The sequence below is a fragment of the Carassius auratus genome, chromosome 27 (assembly GCF_003368295.1).
Source record: "Carassius auratus strain Wakin chromosome 27, ASM336829v1, whole genome shotgun sequence".
Classification (NCBI taxonomy): Eukaryota; Metazoa; Chordata; class Actinopteri; order Cypriniformes; family Cyprinidae; genus Carassius; species Carassius auratus.
This window is the reverse complement of record NC_039269.1, coordinates 4,569,632-4,588,346: the sequence shown is the minus strand read 5'-3', so window position 1 is coordinate 4,588,346 and position 18,715 is coordinate 4,569,632. Positions and strand designations below refer to the sequence as shown.

At 37.8% G+C, this 18,715-nt stretch overlaps 1 protein-coding gene across 1 annotated transcript; it reads left to right on the top strand.

Moving 5' to 3' along the window:
• The first annotated feature begins 1,561 nt into the window (after positions 1-1,561).
• On the top strand, positions 1,562-15,978 carry keap1a (kelch-like ECH-associated protein 1a). The gene is made up of 7 exons (XM_026205322.1): positions 1,562-1,917; positions 7,188-7,797; positions 9,208-9,564; positions 11,215-11,891; positions 13,351-13,556; positions 15,138-15,314; positions 15,414-15,978. Exons 2-7 carry the CDS (start codon positions 7,588-7,590, stop codon positions 15,587-15,589), a joined length of 1,803 nt encoding a protein of 600 aa, XP_026061107.1. The 5' UTR covers positions 1,562-1,917; positions 7,188-7,587; the 3' UTR covers positions 15,590-15,978.
• The last annotated feature ends 2,737 nt before the right edge of the window (positions 15,979-18,715 follow it).

Sequence of the window (18,715 nt, the reverse complement as noted above, 5' to 3'; positions counted from 1 at the left end):
TGAAAGAACACGCAAACACACACACACACACACAGACACACGTTGGTATATGTGGTTTATGGGGATTCTCCATAGGCGTAATGGGTTTTATTCTGTACAAACTGTATTTTCTATTGCCCTACCCCAACCCTATACCTAAACCTAACCCTCAAAGGAAACTTGTGCATTTTTGGATTTTCAAAATAACTAATTCTGCATGATTTATAAGCGTTTTGAATTACGGAGACACTAAAAATGTCCTCATAAACCACCTCCTCACTGTAATACCTGTGTCATACCCATGTCATTATACAAATTTGTGTCCTCATTAACCACATAAACAATCTCACACGCACTCACACACACACGCACGCACACAAAACATCTAGACCTGTAATTAATGGCAAATTATAATATTTTATTGTGATTCTTAAGTGCTTTACTAAAGTTTGCATAGCATTAAAATGTGTTATTTTAAAGATGAGTAGATATTATAATTATTATGACAGAATGATCATTACAATCATATCATAATTATCATAATAAATAAATAATAATTGATGCAATGTGTAAAATACATTCACAAAACTAAGAATGACAAATTCAGTGCTAACACTGCCAAAACAAAATGCTTTGCATATGTACCTGATCTTTGTAACAGTAAACTTTGCTGTCCTTTGTTTAAACATATTTGCTCTTGCATCTCATGCTCTTGGTGGAATTGACATGGAAAACTATGTTTGTGCTTCAATAACTTCCTTAAGACAATGACAATGCAAGAATCAGTAAAACAAACCTCACAAATGCTGCTAAGGTCAAAGGCCTGGGTGTAACCCAATAAGAAACATGATCTTCAGGAAGCCTTGGAAGAATACTTAGGCCTACTGTAAACGATCGGCTACAGTATCTGCCAGAGATCCATAAAATCTAAATCTAAACAAGATAGAATCGACTCTTAATAGTATGGATGTACATATGCAACATTTTACATATAATCTGATACACAGGTAAATTAATATGCACAGCTAATATAGTATGAGTAAAGTTGTAAAGTTATAATTAAAATTGTTGAAGGCAACTGTATTTTTTTTAAACATTTTACAGTTTTAAATGTTGAATTTTACTGCACAGGTTTGTGTCAACATTGTTAATGACTATGTTTGTAGGGGCAAACATCATCAGACTGAAATTCCCTGTTTGAAATGTGGATTAGCTTGTTCATTATTGTGGAATGCCACTCACAGTAGTCTGACTCACAGTAGCCTCAGTGACTATTAAAATCCAAACAGATACAATGCAAATACAAATTTAATCTAGGATTAGGAAGAGGGGTTTCCCAGTGGATGTCTGTTCTTCTTGCATAACAAACGTAACGTCAAATTTTCCAGACCGTTAAGCATTCAGAGATGGATTATATGATAGACATGACAAATGAGAACAACTGTCAGTTCTCGATATATTTGCTTTCGGTTTGTCAGTCAGGCTGCATTGGGCTCCACTGGTGTTCAGATGAACAGAGGAGTTGCACAGTCATGCTGATGTCAGTGGCACTCTTTGTTTGGACGGCCGCCAGCGGGAGTGCGCCTTGGTGAGCGTGCACGAGTCTCCTTCATAGAGTGTGTTTGCAATCGCGCGCGAACGTGAGTGTACGCGCGTTTGCCCTCACACAGTCAGTTGACAGCTGGAAGGCGGTGGAGCTTCGCGACACATCAGACTTTCGATTTTTATTTTGTGTGTGTGTGTAGGTGTGTTTTGCTTTGACGTTTTACTCGCCAACTGCTAGAACATTCTGTTCGTGGATGCGCGCGGAGGGCATCCCCCTCTTCATTTATTCATCTCTCTTTTTTTAATTCGAACAGCGTAGTTCTTTATATAAAACACCTATGACAGTACGTAAGCTGAAATATGTGAAGAACTGTCGCTGGTTCCTGATACAAGGTGAGTACTTTTAGGAGGATTGCGTTACATTGTTGTTGATGGACACCAGCACGAACTAGGAGCGCGCTTGACAGTTGTTTAACTATATGAAGTCATTTTGCTTCTTGCCTTATCAGCAAAATTTTATCAGGGTTGAGACTGCAAACCCATGGGGTGATGTCACAACTGTTAAAATCTTGAATGAGTGCTTCTTATCCCCCACCCCCAAATTAAAGTACTGACAGAGTAGTTCAGTTCTTTATAAAGCTTAAGCAATATGACAGCAGCAGTGCTTCTGTAGTAGCATTGTACAGACTCAGCTGAGGCCGCAGGTAAATATCAGCTTGATTTCTGACCAGCATGATTGCTACTGTAATATTATGCAGTACTTATAATATCATGTAACTTAGGCTACGTTTCACACAAAGTTTGGCGAGTCAGTTCGTATGTTTCTTCTCACCCAACTGAGTCTGAAATAGTTCCAGACCATAGACTATATAAAAACATGGACGTAGTGTCCGTGACGTCACCCATAGGTTTCCGAAGAGAGTTTTTGAAACCAAAAGTGGGCGGAGCGGGCCGTCGCCATCTCGGCAGCGCGTCACTGCGCGTCATTCTGGGGTAATCAAAAATAGGCAAAAAGGCGGGAGCTGGTTGCTGAATCCACGTCCACCTAGCCCGACAGCGTTGACAGCAGCAGCGATCCACCTGTCACCACCTGTCACTCTAGCGGTCACGCCATTAATTATGCAGAAATGTAAGTTTTAACATAATTCAAACTGATGAGTTATACAAAAAAAAAAAAAAATTTAACCCCCTCATAGTTGTCATGAAAGGTAAAATTAGGTATATAGACCAAAATAATTTTTTACACCAGGCTGTAAACGTTTTTTTTCTGCTGTAAAGTTGGGCAGTTTAACATGGGGAGTCTATTGAGTCCCTTTTGCAGCCAGCCTCAAGCGGCCAGTCAATGAATTGCAGTTTTAGTCACTTCCATATGGGCTTCACGAGAGAGAGCGGGAGGTTGCCACTTGTTCCGAACATGCCGAAGCTTCAAGATTTGGTGGGTGTCACCAAGTAACGCTCAGGCTGAAAGCTGGACTGGATCAGCGGGTATTAGTGGAGCAGAACGCCCCTTCAACTGTCTTTCTGCAGTCACTTGGCTTTAAGTCTACTCCGGGTTTTCTATGTTCTGCGATCTATACAAGAAACTCGTTCAGAGCAATCATGGAGCCATGTTAAAGGAGCGATGTTAAAGGAACACTCCACTTTTTTTCTTTTTTTTTAAATAGGCTCATTTTCCAACTCCCCTAGTTGTTAACTTCTCTATTAACAACGGCTATGTGTAGTAACAGCTGCTCTATGTGAAATCACGCACCTGATGGAATTAACTGCTGATTAGAGAACCGGCTTTACTGACGAGATGCACATAACGATCGGCTGATCGTGATCGGAGCACCCCTAATATATATATATATATATATATATAAAATATAGAAACTCTTTGGTCATTTTTGAGCGAGATGCTAATGGTCTAACCAAAATCAATGATCTATGCTAAGCTAAGCTAAAAGTGCTACTGCCAGACCTGGAGATCCGCTGAATGGATTCTAAAATGGTAAAACTCAACTGTTTAACTCTAGAGTTGAAAAATGTGACTATTTTCAAAACAGTGGAGTGTTCCTTTAAGCCGACTTTCCACTGCACATGACATTCGGACAGGACTGTGGCATTTCTCCCCCTAGTGGCAGTCGCACAGAACTTTCAAACCGGTCGTACAGCTACCGTTACCACGGCATATCCACCATTGTAAAATTAATAATTTTAATGAATATAATTAATGTATGAATGCATAGTCACAAATCAAATGACCCCCAAAACAAAAACAAAGTAGGTTTTATGGGGCTAATCAATGTAAATAATGATTTAATAATTATAAAATAATTATTTCTGCCATAATTATTCTAAAGCACCATTTTACAGAATTCATGTTTAAAGGATAATGTTAAAGTGAACAAAATATTGGTAATTCTAATATTACGCTCATAGTTTTTAATAGAATGCATCCAGTTGGCCGGTCGCAGAAGTTCAAATATTTCAACGCATCTGAAGCTCAAATCGGATCCGAATTTTCCGCATACACATAAGATCAGAAGTCCATGCAGCTCCCGAACTACTCTCCATTCGAAATGAATGACTTCCGGTCCGATGCTTGTCGTTCGTTGGAGATAGTGGAAAGGTGGCTTTATGTCTGACACCGAAACTCAATATATTGGAGACTGATATTTGAGCTGACAACCACGTGAACACAATATGGCATAAAACACAGACTTTTTAATTTAGTTTAATTTATTTTTATTTTGTTTTATGCATGGTAACTCCTTTGTGAAGCTGAATCTGAAATGTCAAAATTGATATTGCACATTTTATGATTGTTTTTTGTTTTGATTGTTGAAATCAAGAACAACAGCACTCTTGCTTGTGTGATATTACTTAATTATATGATTCTGCTATTTGTAATTAATTGTTTCCATGCTGATTTGACAGCTTTAAGTGCTACATGCACATGTGATCAAGACTGTTCTATTTCAGTAGTTCAGATTTTTCACTGGAGTTACCAAAAATTTTATTTTTAGCAGCAAATTGTAATACATCTGTTTATGAGAAGCAGATTAGTTTTAATTCATTGTTATTTACTCACCAATAATAGCTAGAAATTATGTAAGGGATAAAGTACAATTAGCTGATTGTTGTTTTGAAATACTGCAAACCTCCAACTGGATCACCAGGCAGGACCTCATAATTGACATAGTGGCAAACTGCAGCACTGGTCTGACTGTTCAGTCAACTGTCCCGAAACTCACTGGCCCTGGGCCGTCAGGTGATCCTTATTGTCCTAAGCTAATTGAACTGTTAGTAGTCATCTCTGTATGAGTAACATTGCAGTACATTCCTATGGTGTATGCGTGTTTGACAGAGCACTTCTGACTCTTTCCAAGATAACTAGTAGATTACAACCATTGTGCAAGAAATTCAGTGTACTTAGAACTTCGTCTGAACAAAGAATTTCCCATCATCCTGATTCTGTGTCAGTGATCACCACCCGGCCATGTACCCAGTGTCTTTATGATTCACAGTTTTCCACATAGTCATGAACACCTTCCAGTATGCTCATAGACTGACTGGCTCTTTATCAGGGCAATGGAGATGTGTCAGGGTGCAGTTATCAATGAGGTGTTTTGTCCTCTTGCTGACCTCAGCTATATAACCGTGACACAGTGGAATCACACTCTCCCTCCCTCTCGCTTTCCTTGGAAATCCCATAAGTGATGAGGACTTTGTTTTATTAAAGGCGTAGTCCAGAATCCATAGATCCCTCCCAAATTGAAAAATCTGTCATTATTTACTTACCTCCAGCAATTCTCAACTTGTTTGTTTTGCAGAGCACTTTTTAAATTAGTTCATGTGACCACATCTGTCAAGCTCCATAAAGAACAAAAACACTGCAAGGCACAGTGGGCATAATGTAGAGTGTAAAAAAAAAACAATCTGTACGTAAGCAGAGGCTGGACATGATTTTTGGTGGAAATTAATGGTGAAGAAAGAATATGAATGCACACAAGTAACATCTATACTTTTTTGTGTGTTTTCTGTTCTTTTTGGAGCTTGTCAGATGTGGCCACTATGAACTGGCTATGTTTTGTATGCACTCCTATAATGCAGTTAGCGCAGTACTGCGGTTAAGTTGGACCTCATGTAAACAGGATACTGTGATTATGTTTATAGGATTATGCTTGTAATCTGAGTAACCATAATTGCAGTAAAATGCACATTTTAATCAGACTTATATGAGTGCATATGCTTTAATAGCATTTCATGCACTTTTGACAAAGTGTGTTTTTTATTGAAGAAAAACAGAAATGATCATGTACAAACACAAAGTATTATAGAGCAGGAAATGTACAGAAATGTACTATTTACGAACGTTTTGCATGTACCACCAAACAAGAGGGGAACAAAACAGGTATAATAAACTTATAAACTTCTAATGAAAATAGTAAATTAATATATATATTAAATAAAGCAAGCTAAACCTCATTAATTGGACCATCAAAGTAATCAAAGTAGCTTTGAAATGCAGGATTGAAAATTGGGGTTTGCCTGTGTCATGTAAACTTATCTTAATCCATGTAATTCCTCACCCTGACTAATGGTGTACATGTAAACACGGTCATTGTAGAGGAACTGCAGTGTAAAGGTTCTTCAAAAATGTAATCTGTTTGGTTCCCCAGTCACAGTATGTAAGTTTCGAACAAAATGAAGCTAAGCAAATAATGACTATGCATTTAAATGCATCATCTTCCGCAGCTCAACAGTTAACCAGAACAAAAGTTCACTTGGCAGCACCTTCCACGAAAAGTTCCAGCTTTTCACTTTCTGTTCTATAATTTTTCAAGTAACCTGACACTCAGCGAGTTAATGGTTAATCCCACCAAAGCCATAGTGCTAACAGCGCAGCATGTTAAAGTCTGGCTTAGCAATATGGCATGTGAGAGCATGACACAGTGAGCCTTTATGAGAGATGGAGGCCATGACTGAAGAAGCTCTCTTAGTTCCAAAAGAAGCCGTGTGGTTTGCAGTGTTGTCTTGTGATAAACCCTACTTTAAGAAAAATAAGTGTGTCCTCAGCACTCTGGATTGTGCAATATGAGCAGCAGAGATGACCTGCAAGTGTGGGACGTTACATAACCCATGAAAAAAATTTGCCTCTGATGAACAACAACTTCTAGACTGATCAACAACAGAGACTTTGGCCCTCACTCGAAAACTATGTTAGTGTGCACAAAGGTCTTTTGATGCACAGCTTTTCCAGTTGTGCCACAATCATGGTTTTCGAAGTCTTGTCTGTATAATGCAGGAAATCACGTTGTGTCTGTGAATAAGGGTGTGGCTTGCCTCTTTTCCCTTTTTTGAAATCTACTTGACATCCGTCAAAGAATAGGGAAGTGAAATCTGATTCAGCCAAGTCTGCGCAACTGTCAACAGAGACTGTAATTAAAGACAGTTTCTTGTACACATTGTTATAGTAGAAATTGCCTCTTCAGGATTTACGTAATGCTGCCATTGTATTCCTTGTGTATCGCTTATTCAATGTGGTGTTTGTTTAGTTTTATATCTTAAGATATCTTCCTCGATCATCTTGGCTATATTCAATTATGCATTGGATAAACAATGAAAGCACTGGAGGGACAAACAAACATTTCTCAATGTTGTATCTCTGTTTTTCACAGGGTGAAAAGAGCACGAACCATCTCAGAGGACAGTAACCTTTTGGAAGAACAGAATATTGCATTTTTAAAGCATGTGCTTAAAAGATTCTTTAAAATAACTTTGCTTGTACATCCTCTAGAGTATAAAAATGACTTTTAACCTCATCTATACAAGACAAATAACAGCACTTGTCTGATTGAAGGGAAACAGCGTGTAATATTTCAACAATGCCAACTTGGCTTGATACAGAAACTTGGTATGATGGACTTCTAACCAGGCAGAAGAAACATGGCTCTCTATCCCTAAGCGATCATCAGTTGTGCCTTTATTTCTTCATGACACGTGGATGGATTTAGACATTGTTCCACTGCAGTTGCCATCCATTTCCTCTTGTATCAGTGACACTCTAGGTCTCGGAGAATGATATGTCCAAGAAAGAAGAGGCCCATCAAAGATGAGGATTTCTCTGCCATCGTGGTGCCCTCCATGAGGGGTCATGGTTACTTGGATTACACCGTTGAAAGTCATCCCTTTAGAGCCATGCAGATCATGGACGAGCTCCGCCATCATGAGTTGCTCTGCGATCTGGTTCTTCATGTCACATACAAAGACAAGATAGTGGATTTTAAGGTAAGAGCTAAGGAATTTGGTTGCAAGTGTGCAAGAATGCTTGAATAGCATGTTTGACAATTTATTACAATTTAAAGTATAAATGCCATAGAAAAGCTGTTTTATTCTACTTAGTGCCATGAGACCTATTTTTGCACAGGTCAGTTTTTTTAAGTATCTCACAGTTAATAACTGCATAATGGAGAACAATGCTAGTAGACAGTATTTTTAGGTACTTAGGTTTTTCGGGGGCTATTTTGGTTGACCGGGTTTGTGTCAATATCACAGACTTTTTCCATGCACTATAAAGTGCTCGTCTACATCAGTATCTCAGTTATTCATAAGACTGTGTGGCCTTGACCTGTGAGAAGGCACTGTCTCATAATCGATTATACATTACTTACAGCTTTGAAATGTTTTGCAACATTTATTACGTAAAGATTTCTAGATTTACAGAGAGGTGGATTGTGACACATTTAAGTCCAGTGTGAGCATATTAAATAACTTACATTTGTGAATAAGTATACTGAAAAGTTATTAAAAATGTAAAACAAGATTCATATGCACTAGAGTTCTTAGGTTTAAGGCTAGTACAGTAAAAGCATGTTTTATAATGTTATTAGATTTTAAAATGACTATTTTAATATTTTGTTAATGTAATTTATTCCTGTGATGGCAAAGCTGAATTTCCAGCAGTCTTTACTCCAATCTTATTATAATATGCTCATTTGTTATTCAACAATCTTTTTTTTTTTCCAGGGTTCAAAAGAACAGCATTTATTTGAAAAAAAAACATTTTGCAATAATGTAAATATATTTAACTTCTAATTTAATGCATCCTTGCTGAATAAAACTATTTAACTTACTGAGCATAAACTGCTTTATGATAGTGTATATTTTCTATTCAAAGTACAAAAGCAAAGATTTTTATAAAATTAAATATTACACAAAAAAGCATTAAATTATTGCTATAATAGGGCCTGTGTAATTTATGCCTCAAAAAAATGCCTAAATTCGTGTAGGTTTATAGTTTTTAGTGATTTTAGTTCATTTAGACAAAATAGTATAGAATTTTATTATCATCCGTTAATCAGGTATTGCCCTTAACCATACAAAAAATTAGTTTAGATTTAATATCAGCACATCCCTTTTCTTTAGTATTTAGTATAGTAAACTACATAGTGTTCACTGCTTGAATATCAAGAAACAGGTTCAGCGTGTTACAGTTATTTTTTTTATGATATGTCCCTGGCACTGCAAATTACAGTGCACAAAGATAAATTGTCCTCATTACAAGTGCAGAATTATGTTAGTACACGTTAAGGCATTTAATTGTAATTATAAGAACACGGCACATACAGCTCTCATGATTTAGTTTCAGGTTTGTTTGTTTTTTTACCCCAGCCATGAACAAGTGTCTACATTCCCCAGGTGCATAAACTGGTGCTGGCTGCCTGCAGTCCTTACTTCAAAGCCATGTTCACCAGTAACTTCAAGGAATGCAATGCCTCGGAGGTCACCCTGCGAGACGTGTGCCCTCAGGTCATCAGCCGCCTCATTGACTTTGCCTACACTTCCCGTATAACAGTGGGCGAGAAGTGTGTTCTTCACGTCCTCTTGACTGCGATGCGCTATCAGATGGAAGAGGTGGCCAAAGCGTGCTGCGATTTCCTCACGAAGAACCTGGAGCCATCAAATGTCATCGGCATCTCGAGATTTGCAGAGGAGATCGGCTGCACTGATCTGCACCTTCGCACACGAGAGTATATCAACACTCACTTCAATGAGGTGCGTGCCCCTTTGACTCCGTTCACTGAAGTGTCAGTTAGCAGTGATCGATAGTTGCCACCTGCTGTGCTCTCTTAAGTAACTGTACTACACAGCCATTGACCTGTAACAGTTAGTCTTTGAATGAATGAAGGCTATAGAGAATGGCACTGTGGAGCTAATTGCTTTGTCAATGGAACTCAGGTCTGTCTCGCAGATGGATATTGATTCGTATAAAGGATCCAGCTGTCACATGAATCAGGCATTACAGAAATTGTTCACCCAAATTGTGAAATCATGTTACTACAACCCGCATTATTTTGTTTCTTCATTCATACAAAGAAAATAAGTGATGTTAGGTAGAATGTGCAAGCTCCTCTTTTCCCAGACAAAGAAAATGGATGGTGATTTATACTATAATGGTCAAAAATTACCAAAGTAAATGTGGTCCACACGACTCCAAGCTACGGACCCTTTTAACAGACTGCATTTCTTCAGTTATTAAAGGGATACTCCACCCCAAAATGAAAATTTTGTCATTAATCACCCCCATGTCGCTTCAAACCTGTAAAAGCTTTGTTCGTCTTCAGAACCCAATTTAAGATATTTTGGATGAAAACAGGGAGGCTTGTGACTGTCCCATAGACTGCCAATTAAATTACACTCAAGGTCCAGAAAAGTATGAAAGACATTGTCAATGTCACTGCTATCAGTGGTTCAACTGTAACGTTATGAATCGACAGGAATACTTTTTGTATGCGAAGAAAAAAAAAATACTTATATAATATTCAAAGATTTGTCTCCTCTATATCTGCATCACTGTAGCGCCATTTTGGACTATTCAGACAATGTCTTTCATTCTTTTCTGGAGCTTGATTGTAATTTGCTTGGCAGTCAATGGGATAGTCACAAGCCTCCAAGTTTTCATCAAAAAAAAAAAAAAAATAAAATAATAATAATATATACCGATATATATGTACCAATATATGTATATCAAAAATACTGAAAAAAAATGAAATATTTAGATATATTATTACAATTTAAAATAATTGTTTTTAAATTTATTATACTTTAAATTATCATTTATTTCTGTGATGCAAAGCTGATTTTTTTTTTTGTTTTCTGTATTTTTGATCAAATAAATGCAGGCTTGATGAGCAGAAGAAACTTCTTTCAAAAACATTAAAAATAGTAATGTTTCTTGTACTGTGTGTGTGTATATATATATATATATATATATATATATATATATATATACACACATACACATTTCACCACTATGATGACCTGTGCTTCTGAGAAACCCTGAAATGTTAAAAGGGTCCATTGTTAAAGTAAGTACTTTGTAGAAGTAAGTTCATTGCTTGTCTTCCGTCCTGCAAGACTGAAAACATTTTTTTTTTTTTTTACCATCCTGTATTTGCCATTAAAAAAGGCTTTGGTAGCTAAAAATGAAGAAAGGGAACCCATAACTTGGTGTCAGTTATGCCAAAACAAGAGCTCTTAATGATTAGCTATCACCAATTATGTAGCATAAAAGCATAAAGCATGTTCACACAGAAGCCACTTTCAAACCAAAATTTATTTCTGTTGGTCAAAAGGTGAATCTGCATGACCGACTTGAACTCATATGTCCATATATGCATGTATATATATTTTTCCTTGTCACAGGTAACCAAAGAGGAAGAGTTCTTCAGTTTGTCCCACTGCCAGCTGCTGGAGCTGATTAGTCAGGACAGTCTAAAGGTGCTCTGTGAGTCCGAGGTCTATAAGGCCTGCATCGACTGGGTTCGCTGGGATGCGGAAAGCCGAGCGCAGTACTTCCATGCCCTACTCAACGCGGTCCACATCTACGCCCTGCCACCCACATTCCTCAAAAGACAACTGCAGTCCTGTCCCATCCTCAGCAAGGCCAACTCTTGCAAGGACTTCTTGTCCAAGATCTTCCAGGAGATGGCTCTTCGAAAACCCCTGCCGCCCGCTCCTCATCGTGGGACGCAGCTCATCTACATAGCAGGAGGGTACAAGCAACACTCTCTGGACTCTCTGGAAGCCTTCGACCCACGGAAGAATGTCTGGATAAAATTAGCTGACATGGGATCTCCTTGTAGCGGGCTCGGGGCGTGCGTGTTGTTCGGGCTCCTTTATACGGTCGGGGGACGAAATCTCTCTCTGCAGAACAACATGGAGTCTGGATCTTTGTCCTGCTATAACCCCATGACTAACCAGTGGACCCAGCTGGCTCCGCTCAACACGCCCAGAAACCGAGTGGGTGTCGGGGTCATTGACGGCAGCATTTATGCCGTAGGGGGTTCACATGCCTCTACACATCACAACAGCGTTGAGAGGTGAGGCTGAGACAGGAAGAGAACTCGAAAAGGTTTTGTGTTGTCTCTTTTACGATGTAGGGTTTTTCCCCTTTATATTCTATTTCCTTTCTATTATTCGTATGCTACAGAATCAAAGCATTAGCACAGTGCAGAGTGAAAGATTAAAACTTGGTTGAAGGATTTTGTATTACACTGAAGACTGCGTCGCACACCTGTCCGTTTTGTACGAGATAAAAAATGAAATATTAGCAGAAGGGTTGTGTTACACGCTACGCTTGTGATACATCCCTCATCGGTTACAGGAAGTGTTTTGATTTGAAAAAAAAGCGCTTTCCATCAGGGTGTAGAGATCATTTTGCTTGGTTCTTTTCCGAGCAAACTAACAAGCTCCAGGCAAATCTGTTTCATAACGTACATTCCGCGGCACAGAGTCAGGTTAGGCATTTCAGAAGAAACACATTTCTCCACAATAAGTGGTATGAATATGATATGAATATTTTATACTTATTAGACAGTATGCACGGTGACAGATCAGGGAAGAAGACCTTTCTTGAACTTTCATCAGTAACTCAAAACGAAAGTGACATGTGAATGTCATATTAATATACTGCATGACATATCACAATTGAAAAGAGGGAATCTATTGTATTGGGTTGCTATATTTACCATGAACTGGTTATGGAACATAGCATTTACATAAAGAAGCAAACTACTGTGACCTTATTACATTAATAGTCTTGCTAATGATGAGAAATTAGCTAATTATCTTTAATTAGTTTTTGGGGCGGGGGGGGTCTAAATGACTGCAGCAAATTAAAAAAAAAAATTTTTTTCATTTATTAAAATTCAAATGTTAGTGGCATAAACCTCATTAACCCTCTTTTATTTCTTATTTTAGCTGTGGATTTGTGGAGTTTTTGAAAAGCTTTTAGTAGACCCGCACAAGTTCAGATTTATAACAGAGCCATGTGAATCCTATTGAGGATTATTTATGACTGAGTGAGCAGCTCAAACCGACCGTTAATCTGTCCAGGAATGCAGGGAGAGACAGAACGTGTATTCTATTTAGAAACTCGAGTAAAACGCAAATTCCAAACAATGAATGTCGATAGATCATCTACGATTTCAAAGATGAGTGAAATTCAAGACTCAGAAGAGAGAAACTCAAGCTTTTAAATGGAGATATTGTATTGTTGGCCGGTTAAATGCAACCTCTTCTAGCTGAAGGCTGTTTTTTTTTGTGACATTTTGTTGGGTCATATATCCACTCATGGGAATTGCTTGCAGTTATGAATGGTATTTGGCACTAGATATCATTGTTAGGAAAACAAATTCTTGAAGATATGAGCCTGAGACATTAAGAATGATTGAAATCTTTTTTGTTTTGACTTCCTCGTTGGTATTTCTAGGAAATCATATTCCTTGACGACAATATCTTAACTGGTTTGTAAGGATTTCATGCTTATTGTCTTCTCAGGTATGACTCAGAGACAAACCGCTGGACATTTGTGGCCCCGATGTCAGTGGCGCGGCTGGGGGCCGGTGTCATCGCGTGCGGGGGAAGTCTGTATGTGGTTGGAGGATTCGACGGGGACAACCGATGGAACACGGTTGAGCGCTATCAACCAGACACGAACACCTGGCAGCACGTGGCACCTATGAACACAGTTCGGAGTGGTCTCGGTAAATAAACTGCTCCATTTATCAAACTAATGAGTTGGAACGGTTTTCTTTTACTTGACATGTTAACTGCATATGATGTACCGCGTGAATAGTGCGATTAAATAAAAGTGACTGAAGGGAACAATATGAAAATAAAAGAACAAAAGGCCACCTCATATCTAATCAACTGGCATTTTACAGCATGTTGTTACAACCTGCAACAACATAAAACACCATTAAAGTTGAAACATAATACTGTACTGTTCCAGACAATGATTGAACCTTTGTATTGTCAGCACTTCTTCTGCTAATACCTTCAAAAGATGAATCACTTTTTATATTTCTCATTTGTAAGTCACTGTAAATAAGTAACCGCTAGATAAATAAGTGAAATAAATCTGAATCAAATCTAATTTAAATAACATAAAACTTTCTAAGGAAACAAAAATGCAAGTCTTTTTTATTCTTGAGTTAATCAATAAAAAAGTTGGTGGAAACTATTTGTAAAAATGTCCATGATGATGACAGCACTTCCAGGAAAGCCTGCTTCCCAGAGCTGCTTGACCCTGCAGCTAACACAATAAGCTGTAATTGATAAAACAGTGGCATAGTCAGTCAATGATTCATATCAGAAGAGTTGAAGAATTAGCTGTGCAGTCAACATAACGATGTTCAGGGTTCAGCGGCTGTGCATTGTGCATTTGATGCAGGAATTAAATTTCTGCCGTCATTAATAAACCCTTATATTATTCCACACAATGAACATAGATGGGACCAGGAGCTGCCCAACTCAAAAATAAGCATCTTAAAAGTAGTGCATACATTGACTACCAGTCAAAAGTTTCAAATAAATAAGATTTTTGGAATGTTCTAATTATTTTAGTGGTCAGTTATTATTGGGACTCAAATGGATTTAATTATTACGAATATTGAAAATGGATTTTAGTGCTAAATATTTGACCACCATTTATTTGAAATCTAAATATTTTGTGACATTATAAATGTATTTGCTGTCATATCACATAAATTTAATGGAGCCTAAAAAAAATCTATTTTATTATTTCTTTAAATCTTACTTTCCACAAACATTTGAATGACATTTTTCACAAAAATATTAAACAGCAAGAAGGTTTTACAGCATTGATAATAATCAGAAATGTTTCTTTAGCACCAAATCAGCATATAAGCATGAGTTGACACTGAAGACTGGAGTAATGATGCTGAAATTTTAGCTTTCCCCTAAAATAAATAAATTACATTTTTAAATATATCAAAAACAGAAATGCTTATATGTAATGTTTCACATTACTGCATTTTTTGATTAAATAAATGTTTCCTTTGTGAGCATAAGAGACTTTGTTTGACCACTAGTGTTTATTCCAAGTTTTCTGAAGCTATATGGTAGCTCTGTGTGTTTGAAACACAATGAAAATACTGCTTTGGAATTGTTGACATTCTCGGTCACCGTTCACTTTAATTGTATGGCAGGGAGCTCCATACCGGAATGTACTAAGAGAAAAGAAAATACTCCAGATTGTTTGTATTAATGAAATAATCACTAGTTGATATGCACTAAGCTGTCTGGTGTTGTTCTGTTTGTAGGAGTGGTGTGTATGGATAACTACCTCTATGCAGTTGGTGGCTATGATGGTCAAACCCAGCTCAAAACGATGGAGAGATATAACGTCACTCGAGACGTGTGGGAACCCATGGCCTCTATGAACCACTGCCGCAGTGCACATGGAGTCACGGTCTACCAATGCAAGATTTATGCGTTAGGTGAGCTGGATGCATGAACTGATACCTTGAAGGCAATGGAAGTTGGTTTGAATAAAAGTTTCTGCTAAATGCATAAATATAAATATTATTCCATTTCAGGTGGATTCAATCAAGGGGGTTTCTTGTCTAGTGTGGAGTGCTACTGTCCAGGCAGTAATGTATGGACGTATGTAACAGATATGCCTGTTGGGCGCAGTGGAATGGGTGTTGCTGTAACCATGGAACCCTGTCCTGGAATCCTGCCAGAGGAGGATGAGGAGGAGGAGGAGATGTAATGTAGCAGTTTGACCTGTGAACTTGTGCCATTTTGAAAACAGCACATGTTGCATTTCCTTCAAACGTCTTAATGCATGTGATGCCAACAAGGTCATATGTATGTAATTTAGGATCATTTGAAAGTTTTTTTTTGTTGTTGTTGTTGATAGGTCTTCCTTCTCTACAAAGTGTGTGTGATTTTAAGTGAGACACGTTGATAATCACTGGACTAATGAACCTCCGATCACTTTATAAGGACTAAATGAATATCCTGTGACAGAGACGCACACAGTAATTTTGTTGAAGTGCTAAATATGTAATTTTGTTAGCTCGTTCTATAATAGTTTTCATGCCTGTAAATGCACTGTTTAATGTGCACACCTGATAAAACACTGAAATCTAAAGAAAGTCTGGGTTTCGTTTCTGACAATTTTGGGATCTCTGCTGTCAGAAGTGTTTGAAGTAACATTTTCTTTGAAGTTAGGCTATATAATGCATAAAAAAGCAATTAATCTGTAATGTCTTATAATACACCTTCTAATCAGTTGAATTTTCTTCTAAATAATTATAATTTCATGTTATAATACTATTACAATAAACAGGTAAATATTATATTCCATATAATTTAAAATAAATCAGATACCAATAATGCATTAGAAATATCTTTGCATAGCCAATAGGCAACAGGCTTAATAAAAAGTGTTACCATAAATACTTTTCACCACTAGGTGGCGGACTTCTACTTGCAAATGCAATGGGAGCACCTACACGTCTCAATACCAACACCTGTCTTTGCATTTGACTACTTCTCTACTTACATGACGTATCACTTGTATTTGAAGACCCCAAATCTTTGTAAAACTTTTGATTACTCAATGAAAATTATATAATGAAAAGTTTTCCTCAAAATCTTTCAATTGCTAAACATAAAGAAAGACGGGATATGCTTAGCCTAGATATCTAGTGAAATTTAAAGCCACTGAGCATTGGCATTATTCAGACCTGGGACAGACTTGTGTCCACTTTGTAGTGGCCAAGAGAGCAAGTGTGGGTATTGAAACTGGCCCATAGTAGTGAAGAGATGTACAGTAAATTTGCATGATTTTAATGCAGGTGTTCAATATCAATTGGTTACAATGATAAACAGTGTTAATTCATGCAAGTTTAATCATTCAAGACCTTTAGTTTGATTAAATCTTTCAGAGATTAGTTTAGAAAAATAATACTTTGTGCTATTTTTTTTTTACGTAATAAAGACAATTATTGTAGTGATGTCACAATATTAGTCATCCATCATGCATCAAAGGCTTGTTTACAGAAACTGCCAGAGCCTTGCTTTGCCTCGTCCTCAGGTTTCAATGCATTTTTGCTGGATGGGTCTCAGGAAAACCAGCACACATGGAAACTTTTGTAGATCATAATGTGTTAAACGTTTGTATTGTTATGGATAGGTTTGTTGCTGCTGTGTTAGAACAAGGTTTGTGATTCCTACTCACGGTCTCCACATGTTATAGTTTACAGAGAGAGGCTCGTTACATTTCCACGGTGAGACTCAATGGTTTGCTTACCTAGTGATAACTGTTTAATCCACAAACACAGGGGCTCCACTTTATTTCTGCAGGTTCCTGACTTTATCCGTATCAAATCATGAGGTATCATGTCAACACTGGCATACTGGGCAAACAGATTCCAGTCCTTGGGCGGCTGGCTGGCAGATCCTCACCGAGTGGCAGGATGTGAGATGTGTGATCAGCGGGCAGTGGATCTGTCACACACAAACACATGCTGAGAGACACATATGAGTGTGAGTACTAACCCAAGGCCTTGTTTTGGCTCATCCTGAACTCTGATTGGATGGAGAGCAGGGGCCGTCTCTTCCCCAAACCTAACAATATATCTGATGACTCACTCAGCAAAGTATGACGCACTCTCCAGTACACAGACATGTTCAACAAACCTCAGCCCCTGAATTCATGATTCGGTCTGACACACAGCCACACATCCTCTATAGAGTGTAAGGGACTTGAGACAGCATCACAATCCTTAATATTAACTGGTCAAAGCAAAGAAAGCTTACTTGCATGTGGAAGATGCAACGTTTTATGAATGCAACAGTATGAACTGGCTGTAAGGATGTTACGGGCAACACAGTGCAAATATATTGTAAATGGATATACAGTATTGTCAGTTGCCGCATCCAAGAGAGTCAGGTAAATATGCAAAAACCACAAGTTATCATTACACCCTGATTTTAGCAATATAAGTGAACAAAATCATTGATGTAATATGTAGTTCTGTAGGCCCATTGACTTTAATTGTAAAGGCGGCCATTTGTAACTCGAACATGGCAGGTTTCAGTGAATTCTGCTTCAAGTTATTTTAGTTGTACAAAAACAGTCCTTTATGCTGCTTGATGTTGCAAACTAGTATTTGTTATCATATTATTTTTTTATCTACTATTATAATTGTAAACACACTGGTTTATTGCCAATAGTTTTATCGTTTAGTGCACTCTTGTCTATCGGCTAAATCGGAAGAAACATTTAGCCTACAGGAAATAGCTAACTTCCGCGTTGGAAATAAAGGTGGATCAACTGAATCGGTTTACCTGTGCTAAAGGTAGGCCTACTTCTATTGAGTGTTCATGAATGTGTTAATCTTCACATTCACACATAGGAGGCGCTAGGATCCTTTCTTTCTGGGGCTGACAGGAATCATAAAATGACTGTTTGCCGCTGCTGCTTTTCTCCTCATGTGGGGGGAAACATGCTAAAATTGCTATAACGTCACCGCCTAATTTAAATAAATAAATAAAACATGAGTTCTGCTCATATATCAATTGTCATATTTAAGTTCTAAACTACTTTTTATGGCTTAAATAATGTGCATTGTCGTTGCTGGCTTGATGTTTGTCATCTTGAGTTGTTGACAACATCCAAATAACCTTGACAGATGTCAATCATAAGTGTACAATGTTATATTTCTGTAGACTTTAGAGATGTGAAATCCTTAACATGTATTACACACACACGCGCGTTACAACGTTTCAGTAATCACAAACATTTACAATCTATCTGTTCGCAAAGAAACGCGTCGCCTGCGTAAAGGAAACCATGGCAACAACTGCTCGATCTATCTGTATCCGA

Excerpts from the sequence above, each read along its gene's own strand:
- keap1a (XM_026205322.1), top strand. The coding sequence starts at position 7,588 with ATGATATGTCCAAGAAAGAAGAGGCCCATCAAAGATGAGGATTTCTCT. Across the intron at positions 7,798-9,207 it reads ACAAGATAGTGGATTTTAAG|GTGCATAAACTGGTGCTGGC; the intron begins GTAAGAGCTAAG and ends TACATTCCCCAG. Across the intron at positions 13,557-15,137 it reads CACAGTTCGGAGTGGTCTCG|GAGTGGTGTGTATGGATAAC; the intron begins GTAAATAAACTG and ends TTCTGTTTGTAG.